Genomic DNA, 19,424 nt, shown 5'->3' with positions numbered 1-19,424 from the left:
ACGCATCAAACACCTACGCTTAGGCGTTTCTGGAGGTCAGTCATGAACTTATGAGCAATGAGGACGTACGAGATGATCGCCCCAACGAAAGCCCCCTACTCAGGGCAAATGAGTCTGGGTGGAATACCCCTCATTTCGCCACCACCTTATACAAGGGTGCACAACAATCGACTATAGTGGCTCGGCTCAACAGAATCCTATCTCTTCAGAATCAATATAATGAAGGTCCTCCTCGACTCCTCGAGCATCGTTGCGGACCAAAAACTGCTGGACCGCCGCAACCACCTCCTGTCTGACATGTGCCAGTACTCCTAAAGAAAAAATGGGAAAGAATCCATCCAGGCCCGGGCTCTATACTTGTCCAATGACCAGAGGCTGCCCGTACCTCCTCCCCGGACACCTGACTAACCAAAGCTGCATTCTCCTCCATTGACACCTGCCTTCCTGGCGCCGGTCCGCAAGCTCCTCCAACCAAACCCCCTGACTCGTCTATCTGTCGCGAAAAAACTGCACCAAGGTCCTCCTAACTATCTCTGGTCCTCTGACACCTGCCCACTGCTATCCTTATCCGGCCAATCCGGTTCCGCTATCTTCGGATGATAGTCAACTGGTGAAAAAATCTAATTGTTGGCGGAGGCCTGAGGGGCCGAGTCAACGTTGGCGGAGGCCTGAAGGCCGAGTCAGTCCTGCCGCCCGCCAACGTGGATGCACTAGAGGAGTAGGGTGGGTTACCACTAGGGGTCCCTGAACCTACTGGCGAAGCCCTGTCGGAGTCCGAAGTCGGGCGAGGCTTGGTCGGAGTCGACTCGTGGCGCTATGGGCTCATGCACTAGTTTAAGGAAATAAAGTTGCGCCTTCACTAACACCTGCGGGTTTTGGTGTAATGGTAGCGCTTGATCCTGACAATTGGGTATCAGAGCCATAAGTCTCGAGTTCGAAACCCAGGCAACACTTGAGAGGGGATTATTGGCGGAGGCCTGAGGGGCCGAGTCAATGTTGGCGGAGGCCTGAAGAGCCGAGTCAGTCCTGCCACCCTGCCAACGTGGATGTGCTGGAGGAGTAGGGTGGGTTATACTACTAGGGGATCCTTGAACCCACTGGCGAGGCTCTGTCGGAGTCTGGAGTTGGGCGAGGCCCTGTCGGAGTCAACTCGTGGCGCTATGGGCCCCTGCGCTAGTTTAAGAAAATAAAGTTGCACCTTCACTAACACCTGCGGGTTTTGGTGTAATGGTAGCGCTTGATCCTGACACTAATATTCCGATCCCCCTTCCTAATCCACTGAACCCTGGATTTCTGCCTCCAAAATACCTCCTGCTGCTTGAGAAGGAAGTGATGTCTGGCCAATAGTCCCCTGAGCTCCCCCTGATCCTCCTCTGAAAGGCCGCCCCCACAATCCTCCAGAACCTGTAATCTGGTGATGGATGCCTCCGTCTCCTCCACCCTCCTGAAGATATTCCCCACCTCCTTCTTATTCCACCTTTGCAGCCGGAGTCTGGTTAGCTCAAGTTTCTAGGTAACCCTGTACATCACATCCCCCCTAACCGGTGACTGTCACGCCTCTCTCACCACCTTCCACGACCGGGATAGGACAACCACACCTTCTCAAATGAAAAGAACAATGAACTGGAAAGGTATAGGAGGTACTCACCAGAATCGGGCAATGGTCAGAAGCAATCCTAGGCCAAGTGGGCATGCCCCCGAAGTCCCGGAAATCTCCGGATCCATTCGGTCGTTCACGAACACTCGGTCAATCCGCTCCCCAAACACGAGGCCCCTCCCCAGCCTATTGTTTGCACCGAGTGAACCACCGGGCTGGTGAAGCCAAAGGTCAGCCGGCCATTGGACTGTATAAAGTCCCTGAAACTCTCTGACTCTCAATATTGTTGGTGAAGACCTTGCCCCCCCCCCTTTCCTCTGGGTCGTCGATACAATTAAATCCCTGCCATCATCATTGGGTGCCCTGGCTGAATAAGATTGGTGGCCTCCTCCAACAAAGTCTCTTCTCTCCGATAGTCCGTAGTAGCATATGTAGCTAAAAGGATCCAAGGGGGCCCGACCCCCTCAAAATTACTAAAATCACTTGTTGGCTGCACTTGTGGAAAATATCAATGCCAACTCCCCCTAACCTCTATAACACAATGATGCCTCCGATAGGCCCCCGACACTGCCACCGCATATGTCCCCCATGATCTCGGGATAAACACGCCTAGCCCGCTCCAAGGCTAGATCCGACGGTCCGAGTCTCAAACAGAACACAAACATTAGGGTCATGCAGACTCACCAACCTACAGAAGCCGGCCGGAAAAGGGCTTCCCCGCTTCCCCCGATAGTTCCACAGAAGCAATCTTCATGACAACACTTGGGTCTTTCCGTGCGTGGTTGTACCCTCAAGGTCTCGTAGCCCTCCTGCCTCACCAAGCACCTCAACCTCTCCTAGATCGGTCATCTCAAGCACATATTTCAGCTTCTGCACTAGTGCTTCATGCGCCGGCCCACACGAAGGCCCAGCACACTCACGGACCATCTCCTGCCGTTGGATGAGCTTCCCTGCCGTGCGCTTGGACCAGCACCCGCCCGCTTGGTGCATCTGAGCCAAGTCCAGGTCCCTCACTGCCCCTTCTAGCTTGGAGCTCCTGCAGCTCAGGATCGTCTTGTTCAAGTCTCCCTGGTCGGCGGCATCCTATGTCGGCTGCGCCATGACCGAACCCCCATGAGCCATCGCGCCCCGTCGGGTGGAAGGCTCCACGAGAGCTCACTGCTGCCCATCTCTATACTGGTGGCATCCGCCGGCACCGTTGCCTACCCAGATGCCCTCCTTGACCGCCGGCGACACGCTTCGGCTTCTGAACCGCCGCCAAACGCTGGCCTGGGTCGTGGGAGCTGCCTCAGCCACGGGCGCCTGTGGTATTGAGGGCATCGAAGAGAAACGGGCTGGCTTGCGATCCCCCGGCCCAGTGACCCCCAGCCGCTTGATGGGCTTCTAGCCCTTTTTTGTGGGCCCGGCCCACTTACAATTCCTGTCGGCCTCGAGTTCACCGCATTGTCGCGGACCGAGGCCTGGCATGGGTCCAGTCGCCCTGCAGCCCAGTCTGAGGTGTGCATGTGGCTCGGCCCCTCAGTCCGCTTGGGTGCACCGCTCGGGCCTAAGCCCGGACTTTGGGCACGAGCCAGCTCGCCTTCCGACCGAGTACAACCCGGAGTCGACTCGGTCAACGGCTCCCGTGTCACCTCCACACCCAGCTCCAAGACACCGCTCTCCTTGCCTTTTTCCGACGAGAAGTGTCAGCCAATCTTCTTGGGCTTCTGCTAGCCCTCAGAGTCTGGTGGTGACTCGGGTAAATTCTGCCCTCCCTTGGCTGGACTCGGCTTCAAGTTGGGGGACAGCGGTCCCCGAGTTGACCCATGGTTGGACTCGGTCTCCTTCTTTCGTGCCCCAACCCTAATGGCGCCTCCCCATTGTGGCCGACCTCTGGAGACGGTCATCCATGGGCCGAAGACCCACCGCCTCCCTTCCCCTGGGGAACCTGCCACCGGCTCCCCCTTAGATCCATCAGCCATTTCGGCCTTCCTTGCCTCCGGCCACTGCTCCGGCGAGCGGAACTGGCAGTCGTGTGCCTGGTGGCCAATGCGAGCACAATGGCAGCATAGCCCCGGCATGTCTTCATAGGTGAAGGCTTGCCAAAACTTCTTCTTCACCCTCTGGATGAAGGTACCTGGCACCAGGGAAAGCCGGGAATCGATCTCCACGTTTGTCTGGGCATAATCGATCCGACTTCGCTCGTTGGTCATGCCGTCGAGCTCCACCGGCCTCCGCCAAAATCTCCAGAATGGACTCCCTGCCTCAGTACTCCAACGGAAGCCTCGGTAACCGGACCCAGACCATAGTCCGGTTCACGGTATGGGTGCTCGGGACAAAGTCAAGCTGCCAGTCCTCCATTGCCAGCAGCTGGCCCGCCACCATCCATGGGCCAGCCGCCATTGCCTTCTCCCGATCCACAGTTGAGCCAAAACGGAGGGTCATGAGGCCCCGGCCATTGGGAGGACCTCTACCTGATGCAACAACTTGGCCCGGCTTCTGAGATCGCATGCTACCATCTCCGCCAGGACCGCCGTTCCAAGCTCCTCGCAATCACGGCCTTCTCCTCCCACTCAGACCTGGCCTTGGACACCCTCTCCGATGGTAGCACTACCACACGAGGGAGCCTGTGCTCAAGCTCCTGCAACTCCTTCTCGGTATACCAGTGGTTTAGCACCTCCGATTGCCGCAAGGCCCCCTGTGCCACCGCAGACCACAGAGGAATGGTCTCAACCACCCCGGCTTTGGAACATCCGGTCGGCCACTGTCAGAACCGCCTGGCTTGTTGGTGCCAGGAGTTGCCATCCCGGCTGCCCACCAATTGTTCGACGAAAAGCCCACCCTTAGCACGAACCTTGATGCAGCGAGGGACTGCCCTACCACCAATGCCAGCCCACTCTCAATGCTTCCACTTTTTTTGTCTGGAGTCTTTGATCTCCATAAAGAAAAGAAAGGAGACCCATCCATGCTATAATTATCAAGTCCATACATCAAAATGCACCATCAAGTATCGAACTCAAAACTTGATTACCAAGCAAAGGGACGCGATCGTTAGGACAAATCCTAGTTCACATCTAACAAATTTATATTACTTCTACGTTGGAAAGCTAGTCACTCATATGCATAATGTTAAACTAATTTCCATCAGATCTCCTGGAGGCAAAAAAAAAACACTGCTCAACCCGTTTACAGCCCTGCTCGTCTGCTCCTAAGAGAGCTGGCCTTAGCTTAATAGTGATAGTTCCATGAATTGATAGCCCAATGAAGCAAGCTGCCATAAAACTTTCTCAAAGCTCTTGATAGCTTCAATATAAGCTCTCAGTACGCGGTGCGACTGTACGTGCTTGACGAATGGAGGGAAAATAACTAGCAAATCGGTGAACGGGGTCTTTTGCAAGGGAAAACACAAAAGTTGCCTTAGAAGCTCGCAGTTCCCAAGGGCTGGAGACTGGCATAGCCCACCTCTACGATCCTTTGAAAATGACCGTCCCCCAGTACGAAAAACCGAAGGTGAAGTAGACAGAAGCAAAACAACAAACTCCATACAATATACACGCAAAACTTACAACGATACATTGCTAAGAAAGCTGGTAAAGTTTGTAACACACACCCCCAAAGTTGTAACACCTTTATCCAGCAACGAAATTCACAGATGCCATTAAATATCTTTAGAGAAATATTGGTAGCTTTTTGATGCTGCCACAGTCGAAATTTACCAAACAACAGAGAAGAAAGCAAATTCATCTGCTATAGATATCATCTTTCAGCTTGAGCTCCAATGTCTGGTCAAGAAATGGGTACCAGTCAAGCTCGGGCTCCAGAAGAAGATCCTCTAATTTATCATTACCTGGAAATATCAGTTAGTAACAAAAGTTGAAACTTATTAGAAATTGAATATTATGGATATGCCATAACTGAGAATTATGCAATCAGATAATACAATAAAAAACTGTGATTGCGAGCATCTTTTTTAGGAACATAATAGTGGGAGAAACTATATTATATGGGTAAAAATCTATTTGAATTTGCTGCCTGTCACGCGCACGCGCGCACGCGCGCACGCAGAGACAGAGAGAGAGAGAGAGAGATATATATAGAGAGAGACCTGAATTCAAGTGAGATCTGGCCCTGGGAGGAAGCACCTCTGGCTCTAACTCCAGCTTCCCAATGCTTTCGGTAACATCAGCAGCATCCTGCATATAAGCATTGCAAAATTCAAGACCGGTCCTAGCATGAACCAAGAATCCATTCCTACAGTCAAAAACTGGGCCAGCAGTCACTAATATGCATGCCTAGCATCCCTAGTTCATGGTATCCTCAAATTATACAATAAAGGGGTCGCTCAAAAATATCAGCTTACCTGAAAAGATATAATCATGAAGAAAAATCTATTTCTTGTTTTGGTTAACATTATAAGCAAAAGAAATTTTGCATCTCTCTGTGATTTATAACATATCAGCAAATAGCCGAGTGCAGAAAAAGGACAAAATTCAGAGTGAAGAACTAGCATAAATCATGGACTGGACAATAATGATTGATGCAAGGAAGCAACCTACGAGCACATATATACTTAAGCATAATTGCCTTCCCTGGTCCTAGGCCAACAAATAGCATCAAGAAAATTGATAAGCCACTTGGAATCCAAGCAAAGGGATTAGGCTAAGAAAGATTGGAGGTTCAGCAAAAGTAGAGAGAACTGCCAAGGGCATACAAACAAAAGGATGAAGGATCAGCTATTAAATAAGAGAAAATATCCAGGATTGCAAAACAATGGAGACATAAATGGGAATGACAGGGTACTGCATTCATGTTCCACAGGCCAAGGAACCAACACAGCGCATCATGCCATCTTGGAATGAACCATAAGAGCATACTAGTTATACTAGTAAAATGACATAACAAGCATGGCACCAAAGACAAGGACCAAAAGGGGAAAAGTTACATATTTACTGTGGTTTCCTTCTGTATTGTTAAGTCAAACAAGTTAGTCTACCTTTACAGCTGATGTACAGCAGTTTCATATTTATCATTTCTCAAGTACTTTATTTCTACTCTTTATGAAGTACTAAAATGAGGTGATATCTATTATTTGAAAACAACATCTCATGCTATTGGGACATTCTGCAATGTTTAAATAAGCATGTGATTCAAAAATAGCTGAAAATACTAAAACAATTAAAAGCTAGACTTCAATTGTGTAGAAAAAAAAGCTAGACTTCAATTTCAGAAACTACCCCAACTATTGAGAAAAAGCTGGATGGTGTTACAGACTTAAAATTCAGATCTCTTCCAGGAAATAGTCATGCAGCATTATAAAGATTAAAGAGCTTGACAGGTAACAAATATCGAACAGTCAATTCGTAAATGTGTGGCCAGATTTACTTCAAAAAATGACAAACTCTACATTGGCTTGCGCCAGGCAATCTATGAGAAACACATTTAAAAACAGAAATATGGGAAACACATCATAACGCTTGTGAATCCAAAAGAAAGAGAGAAAGTGTTTAAACATAGTATCTTTATGTGATCATGCATACATTTATGCACTCTAATTATCGCTTTTAATATGGCTCTTATCACAATCGTGTCCATTTTAACCTATCCTCCCTCCCGCTAAGAGGCTTATAATTGCACCACTGCATTATCATGCATTAGAAGTAAATTTCAAAGTTTCCTTGGGTTACTGTTCATCTTATCAGCACAACAGACAATGGCAAACTAAAAGCACCACAACCAGATTGATAAAAGACAAAAAAAAATAGCTCAACTAATATTATTTTCTTTGATAACATCAGCCCTTCAAGAAAATAACAGTAATGAATTCATAAATTTGAATAAATGACAATCAGATGAGAATAACTACAAGTTTCTAACCTAAACATATATTCTAAACCCCTTGCTTGGGTAATTCAAAGGACTTTACCATTTTTTTTACCAAAAACAATTCCAAGAAAAATATGAGAAATACGGAATTCTAAATCAGAAACCTGCAATATACACGGCAGCAACCAACATAGTGAGGAAAAAAGGAAATGAACCTATGACAACACTTGACATCCTTTGCAAATCAATAGCAAATATCATGACTTAATTGTTTTAGGCTTCCCAATCCTACATCCTTACAACTTGCATGATACAGATGAAATAGATTCGAATCCAAAATCAAGGGGGCATTGAATGTTGAATGATGAACTACTAGATCTGCTATGTGTCAGAGCTTATTTGTAGAAGTCCAATTGGCATCTGCTGAGAAAAGATAGCTGATCTCCCTTTCCAGCTTACGCGCTGCACCAATAAAACTCCAACTCAGTTTAGCATCAACAACAATATAACACATTAGTTTAGTCCCTCCTCCATCATTATTTGGTCAAATTAGTTTATGAATGTCCTTCTATGATCCAATGTTCTTTTCTGTAGTAAAAATCGTATTGCCATCATGGTACATATCACATTCATTTAAGCGATGCAACATCACCAAGTGGCAGGGGAAGGAGGTAAGTCCTACTCCAAAATCTAATAAGGTAAAATTCTGAATGGTTGAAGCCTTGCAAGAAAATTAATTTAAAGCAAGGAAGACTGCTTCTCAACCACATAAAAGAAAACCAAGATAGTATAATATGCATCTCCAGTGCACAGGACGGGAATTGACCAGAGACTTCAATACATGCCATATAAGAGGTGACAAAAAAGTTTGTTATAATGTTGTACATATTCATGTTAATGATCAAATCAAAGATTAAATAAATCCTCAACAGATCAACATAAATATTGCGATTGTTAAGAAAAGAAATAAGGAGAAATAAAACTATGTTAGGTTCTCGTTCTACTGTCTACATTGGTCAAAATTGTGAAGTATGCATTTTTTTTGCAATTCTAACACACGAAAATGATTCTAGTCCATTTCCTACTGTCTACATAATTTCATATATAATTGTTGCTTTGATAAAAGAAAAGGGCAAGAACATTTGCAGAGGGCCACATACCACCCTTGGCAATCCAAAGTTATAGGCCATGTCAGTCCATTCACGAAGTGCAGACATAACTTTATCCACTTTCTTTCTTACACCTGAGTTAGACAGACACAGAAAAATAAAAGAATTGCAACCATATATAAATGTAAGTGACTGAAAAATTTACACAAATTAGATTAGAAAAATGGAGTTGGTGAGAACAATGGAAAGAAAAACTCAAGGAGATGAGCATTTACGTTCTTTATCCTTTTCTTTCTGGAGTTTTCGCTGCTCAGTTCCTGTAAAATGGGCATGCTCGATTCCCTGCTTGGCCCACTCATGACATTTCTTTATTTCCTCATCAGTCAGAAAACTATTCTTTGAGGCATTCTTGGGGTTCTCATGGTCATGCACAGTAGCCTTATCTTTCAAAGTAGATCCCTTAGTTGCACCTGTTGGCAGAGGTTTTCCAGCTTTTGAAAGATCCCGCAAAGCTTTTCGTTCATGACGTGCCGGCTTGGCAGGCTTGGGCACATCAGCCTTTATGCCATCAACACCTTTGCCTAAATGGAACAAGAATCATATCCCAACGACTAGAAATGAAATTCCAAATACAGGTGCATACCAAAAATTTACACTTACAAAGAAAAGTAAGAACAGGAACTACCTCTATGGAAGGGCAAATTTTCATCTAGAACAAAAATAGGAGTTTGGGAGGCCATGTGAACTTGCTCCAATAGACCTTTCAAAGTCCAAAATAAAGCACCATGGTATACTCAAGTTAATCCATGAGAAGTCAGTGTTTATCATAATCAAATATATAGAAATAATTAAAATATTCAGCGCAGAAATGGAATCAAAAAGCAGCCATACAACTAATACAGTTCAGTTATCACTCTATATCTTCAGTAAACTGAGGCATTTACCATTCAAGGATTATATGACTTATAAATTTGATCACAAGACACGTCCACAATTCACCGATTTAAAGAAAAATAAAAAAAGGCAGGCAGATGCATATACTAACTTTGTAGACTTAAATCTAAACGACGCCTCCATAAAAATCAGAACATCTAGCATTATTTCTAATCATCTATACATCTTGATTTAAAACCCTAAACAATTAAGCTTTGAGATCTTCTTCCAATGTAAGTCTTGAGAGATCCCAAGATAATAAAATTTTCATTAATTCGCAAGAAAACAGAAAACAAGATCGTTAAATATGTTTAAATCTCGAGACCTAAAATTGTAGATTCTTAAGCCATCCAGTTTAAATAACAAAGAAATCAAAATTAGAAAGAAAAAATCCGACAAATCCCTCAAGAAAGATTAAGAAACACAGATGGAGGTATGCAAGGGAAACCCTAAACATTGGGGATTGAATTGATGCAATAAACAGGAACTGAAGAAGAAACATTACTGGAGATTGATTCTTGGAAACGAGAAGAAAAACCCTAGTCGATGAGATTTGAGTGCAATCCTTTGTCAAAAACCGTAGCAAAAGCCTCCTCTCTCGCTCTGCGGCAGGAGCGAGGAGCAACAAGTATGGGAAACAAGATGCAAGTATTTGAATACAGAGCTGAAAGACGTTTATACCCCCAGTCCTCTCAAGGGCCACGATCGTCTTGATTGATGCATCTTATTTTTATAACGGTTGAGATCGTCCCAATCGCTGTGCTGCTACGACCTTCAACGCTAATTAAAAGGGTCCAATAAGAGGCTGGGCCAGTCCAAAAGACGCTCCGGGTGGACTTAGCAATGAGGCAATCAAAAAAAAAACAGAGCGGGAGCCGTGGGTTGGTTGGGTGCTTTAATCTTCATGCATGGCGTGTGGAAATTGGTCGGACAATTAGAGGGTGTTGTTCATCGTTTGGTCCGATGTGAATCCATCTCAGCTCCGAGAGGGGGTGTCCATGGCCAACATGTCGAGCAACAATGGCCATCCACCTCCAGTGGGAGGTGAGCAGGAGCATCCATGGAGGAGGGCCGTTCAAGGGCAGAGGGCTTGCCTGAAAAATAGAGAAAGAGCCAAAGAGGGCTTGTCTGGGTCCTCTGGGAGAGAGAAGAAAGAGAGACCGGTGGGAGACGCCGAAGAGGGTGGAGAGCCGGATCCCGGCAGTGCTGCCGTGCCCGCCGCCGAAGGAGAAGAAGTCACCGGAGGGGGCCTACGGGAAGAGGAGCCGACGAGGGCTTCGCCCAAGAGGCCAAGAACAGCTACTTCCACCTGTCGGCGCCAGATCTAGAAGCGTTCTTCGCCGGTTCGCCCTCGCGAGTCGCGCCCTGGCCCCGAAGGTAGATGTCCTGCGGCTCCTGCCGAGAGAGGAGAGTCTCTCTCAGAAATGAAAAGCCTCTCTTTCTCAGCTCTCTGTGTCATGCCCCGGATCCGGATCCGTGACACGGCTATACTATTGCCGACTACCGCCCACAATAGCACGAAACCTCATACATGGGGAACAGGGTAGTCAAACCAACCAAACCTTTATATATGAAAGTATTCTTAATACAACATGCTGGTCAGTACCCAAATACAGAGCTTCTATGTAGTTTATGTACACAAAAGTATACTTATTTTACCCCAAAGGAAAGAAGCCCTGATACCAAATTAAAGTGTCTCTGATAGCTATCAGTGGTGAGGATCTGAAAGAAAAATGTAAATGAACGGATATGAGCTACACGGCTCAGTAAGTAATCATACATAATTTTACCGGATCAAACATAATGATAACCATGTTTATGCAGGATTTGAGAGGCTAACATATACATTAAATGTCCATTGTTCCATATACAATATATATATATATATGCAAATCGAGCTGTAAATTAATGCATGTACCATCATGATATTTCATAAACATGAAATACAACGTAAAACTTTGCCATTAATCCAAGATTTTAAATCCATACTCCTATAGTAGTGCAGCCAAGTTATTATACCCACTGGCGGGGGCCATATGCGCATGCCGAGTTATTATACCCACTAGCGGGGGCCATAAGCACATGCTGAGTTATTACACCCACTAGCGGGGACCCTTGCATAACATCTGAGAGTTCATAAATCATAATTTTCATAAATCATACTTTATGAGTTATTTGAAAACTGATTAATGGCATCTCAAATTATTAAGTTCGTGGTCATGCTATGAATATCATTTTAATGTGTTTATGATACCATATTTCATGGAATATATAATACACTTGAACCATGCTATCCTTGGTAATTCATGCACATCTACTAGCATATGCTTGATTCTGTAAAAATACTAAACATGTTTTAACAGGGTTTGAGAAGATGACATGCATACTATCTAACAATTTATCATGATAAAATATTCATGCTGAAACAATAAATCCCTATTTCATAGCAACATGTATCTTACTTAACAATTCATTATGATGAAGTATGCATGCTGAGTCAATAAATTCGTGTTTCATGGCAACAAGTATTTTCATGAAATACACATAAAAAAAATCGTGCCTCCGGCATGCTGTGGTCATACTCTCAGATGCTACTGCGAAGTCATTGGCGGGGCCAGCTCAGTTATTAGGCGGCCACTGGTGGGGCTGGCTCAGTCATTCTCGGCCACTGGCAAGGCCGGCTCAGTTGCATTCGATCAGTAGCTCTTAAGAGTCCGTAAACAATACTTCTTGTAGGTAGTACCTCATGGATGCTACGGCGAATTCATTATCGGTCACTGGCGGGGCCTGCTCAGTTATTAGTCAGCCACTGGCAGGGCCGGCTCAGTCATTATCGGCCACTGGCAAGGCCGGCTCAGTTGCATTCGGCCCGTAGCAATAAAAGCCCTTAGGTACCCTTTGCAAGATGTGCATATAGCTAGATGCAATTCATCATTATTCTTTACACTTGTAACACAATTATACTAATGACAATCATGATAATGTAATCCAATTCATCTTGCATGCATAATAAAATCTGCATAAGCATAATCTATGCATAATCATGGATTGTATGACTAAAACATGCTACTCGTATACATGCTCCATAATTCATAGGATTAGAACAAATTGCTTCTATTTTAAAACATATATGCAATTTAAATTGCATGCATAACGCTCATTCTCATAATACATGATCTATAATAGAATTAAGACGGGTTACTTATATGCGTGATCCATAGAAGATTAGGACAGGTTACTTACTTTTTATAATACACCCATTCATGAAATATATACACGAATAACACTTTAAAATCTTAATAAACATAGTACTCACATGATCTATAATAAGATTAAAATAGATTACTTACAGTGATTCGCTTTCCAAATTTCTCAAGTTCAGGTGACAAATCCTTAATCATATTTCTTACATTATTCCCCATTTATTTATTATAATATTTCTTAGTTCATCATACTATGAACTTACTTGCTTGGATCCCATCCAAGGATCTAGCCCAAGTCCAATTTACCCAATTTAGAGCCTTTGGGGCTCGTTTAAAACCAGATTGGGTCCACATAGGTTAATTGGGTTTTTAATTAAAGGATTGGGCCCGGTTCATGATTGAGTCCAGCCTTTTCTAGCCAATTCGATCTTCTGATCTGGTCAATAGGCTTAGTCCCAAGTTTAATTGGGTTTAATTTTTGGTTCAGAGTCAATGTGGCTCATTTGGGCCTGAGTCAAGGTTAGCCCGAGGTCAATTTGGTCTTCTATCAGTTGAATTGGGCTTAAATTGAGCCTGATTCATAATCAATTAGGTCTGCTGAGACCTACATACTTAATTGGGTTCGGACCTGGTTTAAATTGGGCTCGTCCAGACTTAGCCCAATCTGATTGGGCTCGGGTTCATGTTCAATTGGCTAAACCAATTTCTTATTATTGGGCTTAACAGGTTTCGGACCCGAACCCGATTCCGACCCGTTAACCCACTCTTTTCTTTTCTCTTCTCTCTTTTTTTTTCTTTTCTTTTCTTTTCTTTTTCTTTCTCTTTTTCTTTCTTTTTCTTCACTGTTTCTTTTCTTCTCCTTCCTGAAGCTTCCCCTTCTCCTCCTGTTCTTTCTTCTTCTCCCCTTCCTCTCTCTCGCCTTCTGTGACCGAAGAGGGGCGACCCCTTGCCGAGGCTCAAGAGGGGGGGCCGACTTGAGGCCGACGGTGCCGGCTGCGGCCGCGGTTCTGCCCTCTCTCCATCTCATGGAGAAGAGAGAGCTCGGAAGAACGGCGGCCGGCCCTCTCTTCTTCCCATGGAGGAGAGAGAAAGCTCGGGAGGGGAAGAGCCCGCGGCGGGGACCAACGGCGCCGGCGACGCTCACGGCCGCACACGGGTGAGTCCCCTCTTCCTTGTCTTCTTTTCCTCTCCTCTTCTTCTTCTTCAATTTCCCTTCTCAAACCTCCCATATTCTCTCTCGCTCCGAAGCCCTCTCTCTTCCTCTCTCTATTCTTCTCCCGTGAAGGAAGGAAGCGTGCTTGGGAGGGCCGGGCCACGGCCGGCGGTGCCCGTGGACGGGCTTGCGGCGTCCTCAGCCGTGCCTGCGGCCACGCCCTCGGCCTGCCAGCAGCCGACGCCCGCGCTGACGGTAATCGCGGCCGAAGCCGGTGGCCGTCGCCGGTGGCCCTCGGCCTGCCAGCAGTCCCCTTCCTCCCTTCTTTGTTTCTTTCTTCGTTATTCTAAATAAATTAGGAGAAGAGAAGGCACGGGGCTTACCTAGCTTCTGGGGAGTACCAGCGACGATCCTTGCTTCAACGCCTAGGCCGACGGTTCTGAGACTCAGACTCCGTTCTGTGGGAGGAGGAGGAGGACAGAGAGGGGGGGTTTGGGATTTCTTAAGCGATGGTAACTGCTCAAGCTGCCGGCAGCTGTCCCTCCCAGCAGCGAGCTGTCCATTCCCTCTATTGACTGCAGGACCTCCCCAAAGGAGGAGGTGGCGGCCTCCAAATGGCTGGCTACATTGGGCTGGCCCACAAGTCCAACTAGGTATGGGCTGCTGAATGGGCCGGTCCTCACACTCTAGCTCCCCTTCTTTCTCTGGAGAGGATAGAACTCCGTGAAGCCGAGAAGGGGGAGAGGAGAACAGCCAAAAAGACTGAAATGCCTGTGGGAATTGGAAACGACGAAGGGAGCTTTGAGCTGCTGGGATTTGTTTTACAGCGAACAAAGAAGATCTGTTCAGCTATTCCCGGCTGCGATGGGATTGTGCCGGAGACTCTTTTCCCACGTCTTGTCAAGTCCCCCATGGCCAGTAGCTTTCGGTCTTTTTTAGCGGCAATTTATATAGCTCTAACATAAGTATACTATGCCAAATCAGCAGTACAGATAGAGAATATCTCTTATAGAAGTCCAAAGGACCTCCCCAAATACCGGACGACGAAGGAAGCAACCCAATCCGTTGTTCGGCTCGTCTCCCGAAAAACATATGCTACCTGAAGACTATCCATCTCCCGAACCAATCTGCGAGACTCTCTAATGAGAGGGTGGTCATCACCATACCTATCCAAACCCCGAATCCAATCAATCACCACAGAAGAATCTCCTCAAGATACACCCGCTCGGCACCGAGGAACCTCCTTGCTTATGACAACCCCTTCCATGCGGCCCGAAGCTCTGCCCTTACAACAGTGAGACCAGGCGTCCTCCGACCTCCGGCTGCTACCAACCTGCCAAAAGAATTTCTGATCACAAATCCAACACCCCCCCCCCCCATATTCAATCTTTCACTGTTTCACTGGTAGCTTTTTTGGAACTACGGTGGGAATTTCTTGGGCCGGGCCTTAGGCGACCGCCTCAGCCGCCTAAGGATTAAGCCGGCTCTGACAAGAGCACCATAGAGGAGGGCCGTTCAAGGGCAGCAGCAAATAGCAAGATGCACAGGATATTGGAGAAGGAGATTGCAACCTTGCAGAACCATTTCATGGAGGTTCTAGTCTTGCCGGAGATCCGAGAGAAGAGGGAGAAATGGGCAAAAACGGTGGCAGTTGCGAGAAATCTTGGGAGGAGAGTGTCGCTGAAATTAATTGCTCGGGAGATCTTCAAACAGCCATTTATGTAGTCTCATCAACCTTACAAATAGCATAGCTCTCTAGCTCTTGCACAGACTGGTTTTGGAAACCCCCCGAGTCATAAAAGTCATTTTTGTTTTTGATCCTTGAAGCTAAAAAGCCTAAATATGATGACGAAGAAGAAGTATCATTTCCTTCATCTCCATTGTAACTAAATTTGGAGCTTGTTTTTCTTTCTTTTTTTTTGCCTTGCTGATCACAGGGGCTGAGGAAGCTCTTGCATTCTTATGATTCACGTCAGATTCTGAATCAGAATCAAAAGGGTTGTAACACAAAAAACCAGGATCAGGAGAACATTGCTTAGAGACCTTAGATAGATGTCTTCATCAGGCTAATTTTAGAGATATCAACAGCAATAATTGCTGAAAATGCTTACAAAGATATCAACAAAAACGGTACGCAATCAGCAGAACCCCAATCACCACAGAAATCTGTCAATGTTACCTGTCAACACAAGAAAAGGCTACCACTTTATAACACTGATGCTATCTAACATTGGTTTCAACAAAATGTTATGAAAAAGAAAACCGCATAAACACAGTATAGGACCAAACACATAGATGGACATGAGGAAAACACAAAAACCAACATCACAAACAAGACCAAAAGACCATATGAATCAAAAAAGAGTGGCTGAAGATCTGTTATGCCAGCTCCAGAAAAAATGCTTTTCATTTATGGGGAACCAAGTACTCAAAAAACACTCATCTTCGATATGCTGGGAAAAGTACTCAAGATCAATTATGCCAGCTCTAGAAAAAATGTCTTCACAAAAGCACATAATTTCTATGATCTGTGGATCTTCGATGAGTTCCACGAAAGTAACCAAGATTTGCTAATACCTTACAAAAAATCTTTCTTTTTCTTCGAACTCTCCCAAATAAAAATACTTCCATTCTCAAATAAGAGTACAAGGAATTCCATTTTTATATATCCATGTAATGATCAATGAATAGTGATGATCAAAAAGAAGTTAACATTAGAAATTATATAGTTAAATAAACAGATCAAAGCGGTGGAAAACAAACAACATAGACAGGGTAAAAGAAGTGCAAATATCAGTATGATATACCGAATGGTCAATAAGATAGAAAGTGGAAAGGAAAAATGAGGAAAGAAACAATGCTAGATGTTACAAAAGAGTATTGAGAAGCTTTGATATCTGAGATCAGAAAATTCATTCGTAGATTAGCAGAATGTTGTTCACTGGCTTCAGAATTAATAAATAAGTTTTTGCAGCTATCTCCTGCATGATAGCATCCATGAAATTATTAAGCAATACCTGAAAACCTAATCAAGGAGATAGAAAATATATTCAAAAATATCAGTGACCATAAGGGGATAGGAACGCCACCAAGGTGGTAGCCTAGTGGTACTGGGGCAGCAATTCTAACCACAAGGTCCCAAGTTCGAATCGCTGCGGCGACGATTAAATTGTGGACCGGAGCTTACTACTTTGGCCACTGCTTGGACTTGTGGTGTAGGACCGCTCTTGAACCGCTAGTAGCCGGGGTGGTGTTGGGTGTGACGTACTCACACGTGGGACTCGAGCCAGAGCTCAGAGGAGTAGCTGAGCCGGGCCCACGGGTGGGGAGGGTATGAGTAAAACCGGTCGGGGTGCCCAACACATGGCCATTTCTGCCCGCATCGAACATTCTCCTGGCGGGGCGGGGGCCCAGTGGGGGCTGGTACGCGGGGGTGGGCTTGTCCCTTCCTCCCCCCTACCCCTTTCTTTTCAACAAAAAAATAAAAAAATAAAAAAATAAAAAAATAAGGGGATAGGAATAGAAATCTGAAGCATATTAATCAGTTATGGAGAAACCATATCAACACTACATATGTTCAAAACCAAAGGAGTACTGATTCCTCTATCGTGGAACCCTATCGCCCTCGTTCCTCAGTTTTGATTACTTTGATCACTTGTTCCTGGTTTAAATCGGCCATTTCATTAACTATTTTCTTGAATTATTGAAAAAAACGTGAAGGAGAAGTGGTTAAATTCTGTCTAACTTTAACCGTGTTCGAAAGTGTTTCAGTTGTTGGAGTGCTCGCCCCATCTGAAATTTCGGGCCCAGTTCGATCTATAGTTTATATCGGATTGATAAGTGTCTTATTTGCTGGATTAAGTATTCTTTTTTCCGCATTTGCATTCTTTTCTCTTCGTTTTTTTTCTCTTGGACTTTTTTTGGGGTTAAGAATATTGTTAGTGAAATGGGAAGACCATTTCTTTTCCCATCTTCAATTCCAAGATTCTTATTTTGCCGATCTTTGCTTGATTCTGATTCCGCAGCTTCTGGTCTCGGTTTCTGGGTTTTGATTGCCGTCTCCTTTTTGGTTTTAGGGTTCGTACTTTTTTTGCTGATGGTGATGTTTTATGATTTATCTTGTTCTTTTTTTAAGGAAATTTGTGTGCGGGCTGAAAGTTCGTTAGTTTTGTGTCTGGCCAGAATCATGTGTCTTTTATTATCCTTGCAACTACTTTTGTTTCTAAATTCCCGAATCTAGGAGTTGCCATGCTCTTAATTATTTGTATTTTAATTACCTGCTATTTTTTTATTGCAAAATCCTAAACGAAATTAGGTATCGCATACTCTTTCTTATTTAAGAAATTATCAAATAATAAAATATTGTTTTCATTGTATTTTATTATTATTATAAATGAAATATTTATTTGTGAAATTATTTTAGAAATAATTTTTGGGGTCCAACTGAATTGCAAAATAAGAATTAAGAATTATATAAGCTAAGAATTTAATCAATGATATTTTTTCGATCCTATTAGCTTATGATCAAAACCCGGGCCGGGCCGGGCTCGGGCCGGGCTCTACAGCAGAAATTAGGCCCGATGGCTATGCCCAGACCCGGCCCGGCCCGACTGTCGGGCTTAAATTTTTGTCCAGGCCCGACCCAACCTTATAAATCTGGTCCCAGGCCCGACCCGACCGGCCCGACCCGACAGGCCCGACACGACAGGCCCGACCCGACAGGCCCGACCCGACAGGCCCGATTTTTTTTTTTTTGTTTGGAATCTAGAAATGGGCAAAAGTAACAATCCTCATGCTCATTATCCACCACAATCCTAATGCTCATTATCCGCCATAAGAATAGGTGAACTTTCGCTTGCCATTGACATAAGCCTATCAAAAAATTATACAACTAATTATACAAAAAATTCAGTTCATAAGAATTATCATAATACAAATAAAGCACCATCCAACCGGAAAAAAAAAAAATCAGGGGAGAAGAAACTGAGAGGAGAAAATTCAGAGAATCTCCACCCTCCAAGAAGTCCATCTCCAATCCCCCGATCTTTCTTCCTGATGACCCAGCTGGAACTGGGTTACTGGAGCAATGTGAGGGAAGGAAAACCAAGACCAAAACTAAAAAAGAGAAGGGATGAAAGATCCCTCCTCTCTTTCTCTGTCTCCCGTCTCCACCCAAAACAAAACCACTGTCCCCACTCCCCACTCTCCCACTGTTCCGAGCTCTCTCGCTGCCCCACCACCTCTCTCTCTCTCTCTTTCTCTCTCCGGGCTTGGGCAAAATCTACCGGGATCGAGCTCGAAGAGGAGGAGGAGGAGGAGAAAACTCTTACCGGTGACTGTGAGTCGGTGACCGGAGCCGCGGAGGTTGCCGTCCGGGGGAGAAGGACGCGAAGAGCCGCCGGCCGGTCGTTGAAGAGGCGACGACACCGAGAGGAGGCGGCTATCAGGCTCTCAGCGAGGGAAAAGGGGGGGCGGGGGCCGCGGCGGCGGCGGCTCTCAGCGAGGGAGGGGGGCCGGCGGCGGCGGCTCTCAGCGAGGGAGGGGGGCGAGGAGGGGGGGGGGGTGCGGCGGCGGCTCTCAGCGAGGGAGGGGGGGTGCGGCGGCGGCTCTCATCGAGGGGAGGGCGG

At 45.5% G+C, this 19,424-nt stretch overlaps 1 protein-coding gene and 1 long non-coding RNA gene across 2 annotated transcripts; both read right to left on the bottom strand.

Moving 5' to 3' along the window:
- Positions 1-5,167: 5,167 nt before the first annotated feature.
- LOC120106321 lies at positions 5,168-14,646 on the bottom strand. Its single transcript, XM_039119315.1, has 6 exons — positions 14,181-14,646; positions 9,194-9,268; positions 8,784-9,089; positions 8,560-8,642; positions 5,682-5,769; positions 5,168-5,423 (listed from the first exon to the last, which is right to left on the bottom strand). Exons 2-6 carry the CDS (start codon positions 9,246-9,248, stop codon positions 5,317-5,319), a joined length of 639 nt encoding a protein of 212 aa, XP_038975243.1. The 5' UTR covers positions 9,249-9,268; positions 14,181-14,646; the 3' UTR covers positions 5,168-5,316.
- A 3,082-nt stretch (positions 14,647-17,728) lies between these two features.
- Positions 17,729-19,319, bottom strand: LOC120106322. The gene is made up of 2 exons (XR_005508504.1): positions 19,128-19,319; positions 17,729-18,669 (listed from the first exon to the last, which is right to left on the bottom strand). It is a non-coding gene; the product is annotated as an uncharacterized LOC120106322 (long non-coding RNA).
- Between the last annotated feature and the right edge of the window lie 105 nt (positions 19,320-19,424).

This window comes from Phoenix dactylifera, unplaced genomic scaffold, assembly GCF_009389715.1.
Source record: "Phoenix dactylifera cultivar Barhee BC4 unplaced genomic scaffold, palm_55x_up_171113_PBpolish2nd_filt_p 000526F, whole genome shotgun sequence".
NCBI classification, from domain to species: Eukaryota; Viridiplantae; Streptophyta; class Magnoliopsida; order Arecales; family Arecaceae; genus Phoenix; species Phoenix dactylifera.
Note: the sequence above shows the minus strand (reverse complement) of the source record. Positions and strands in the feature narration are given on the sequence as shown.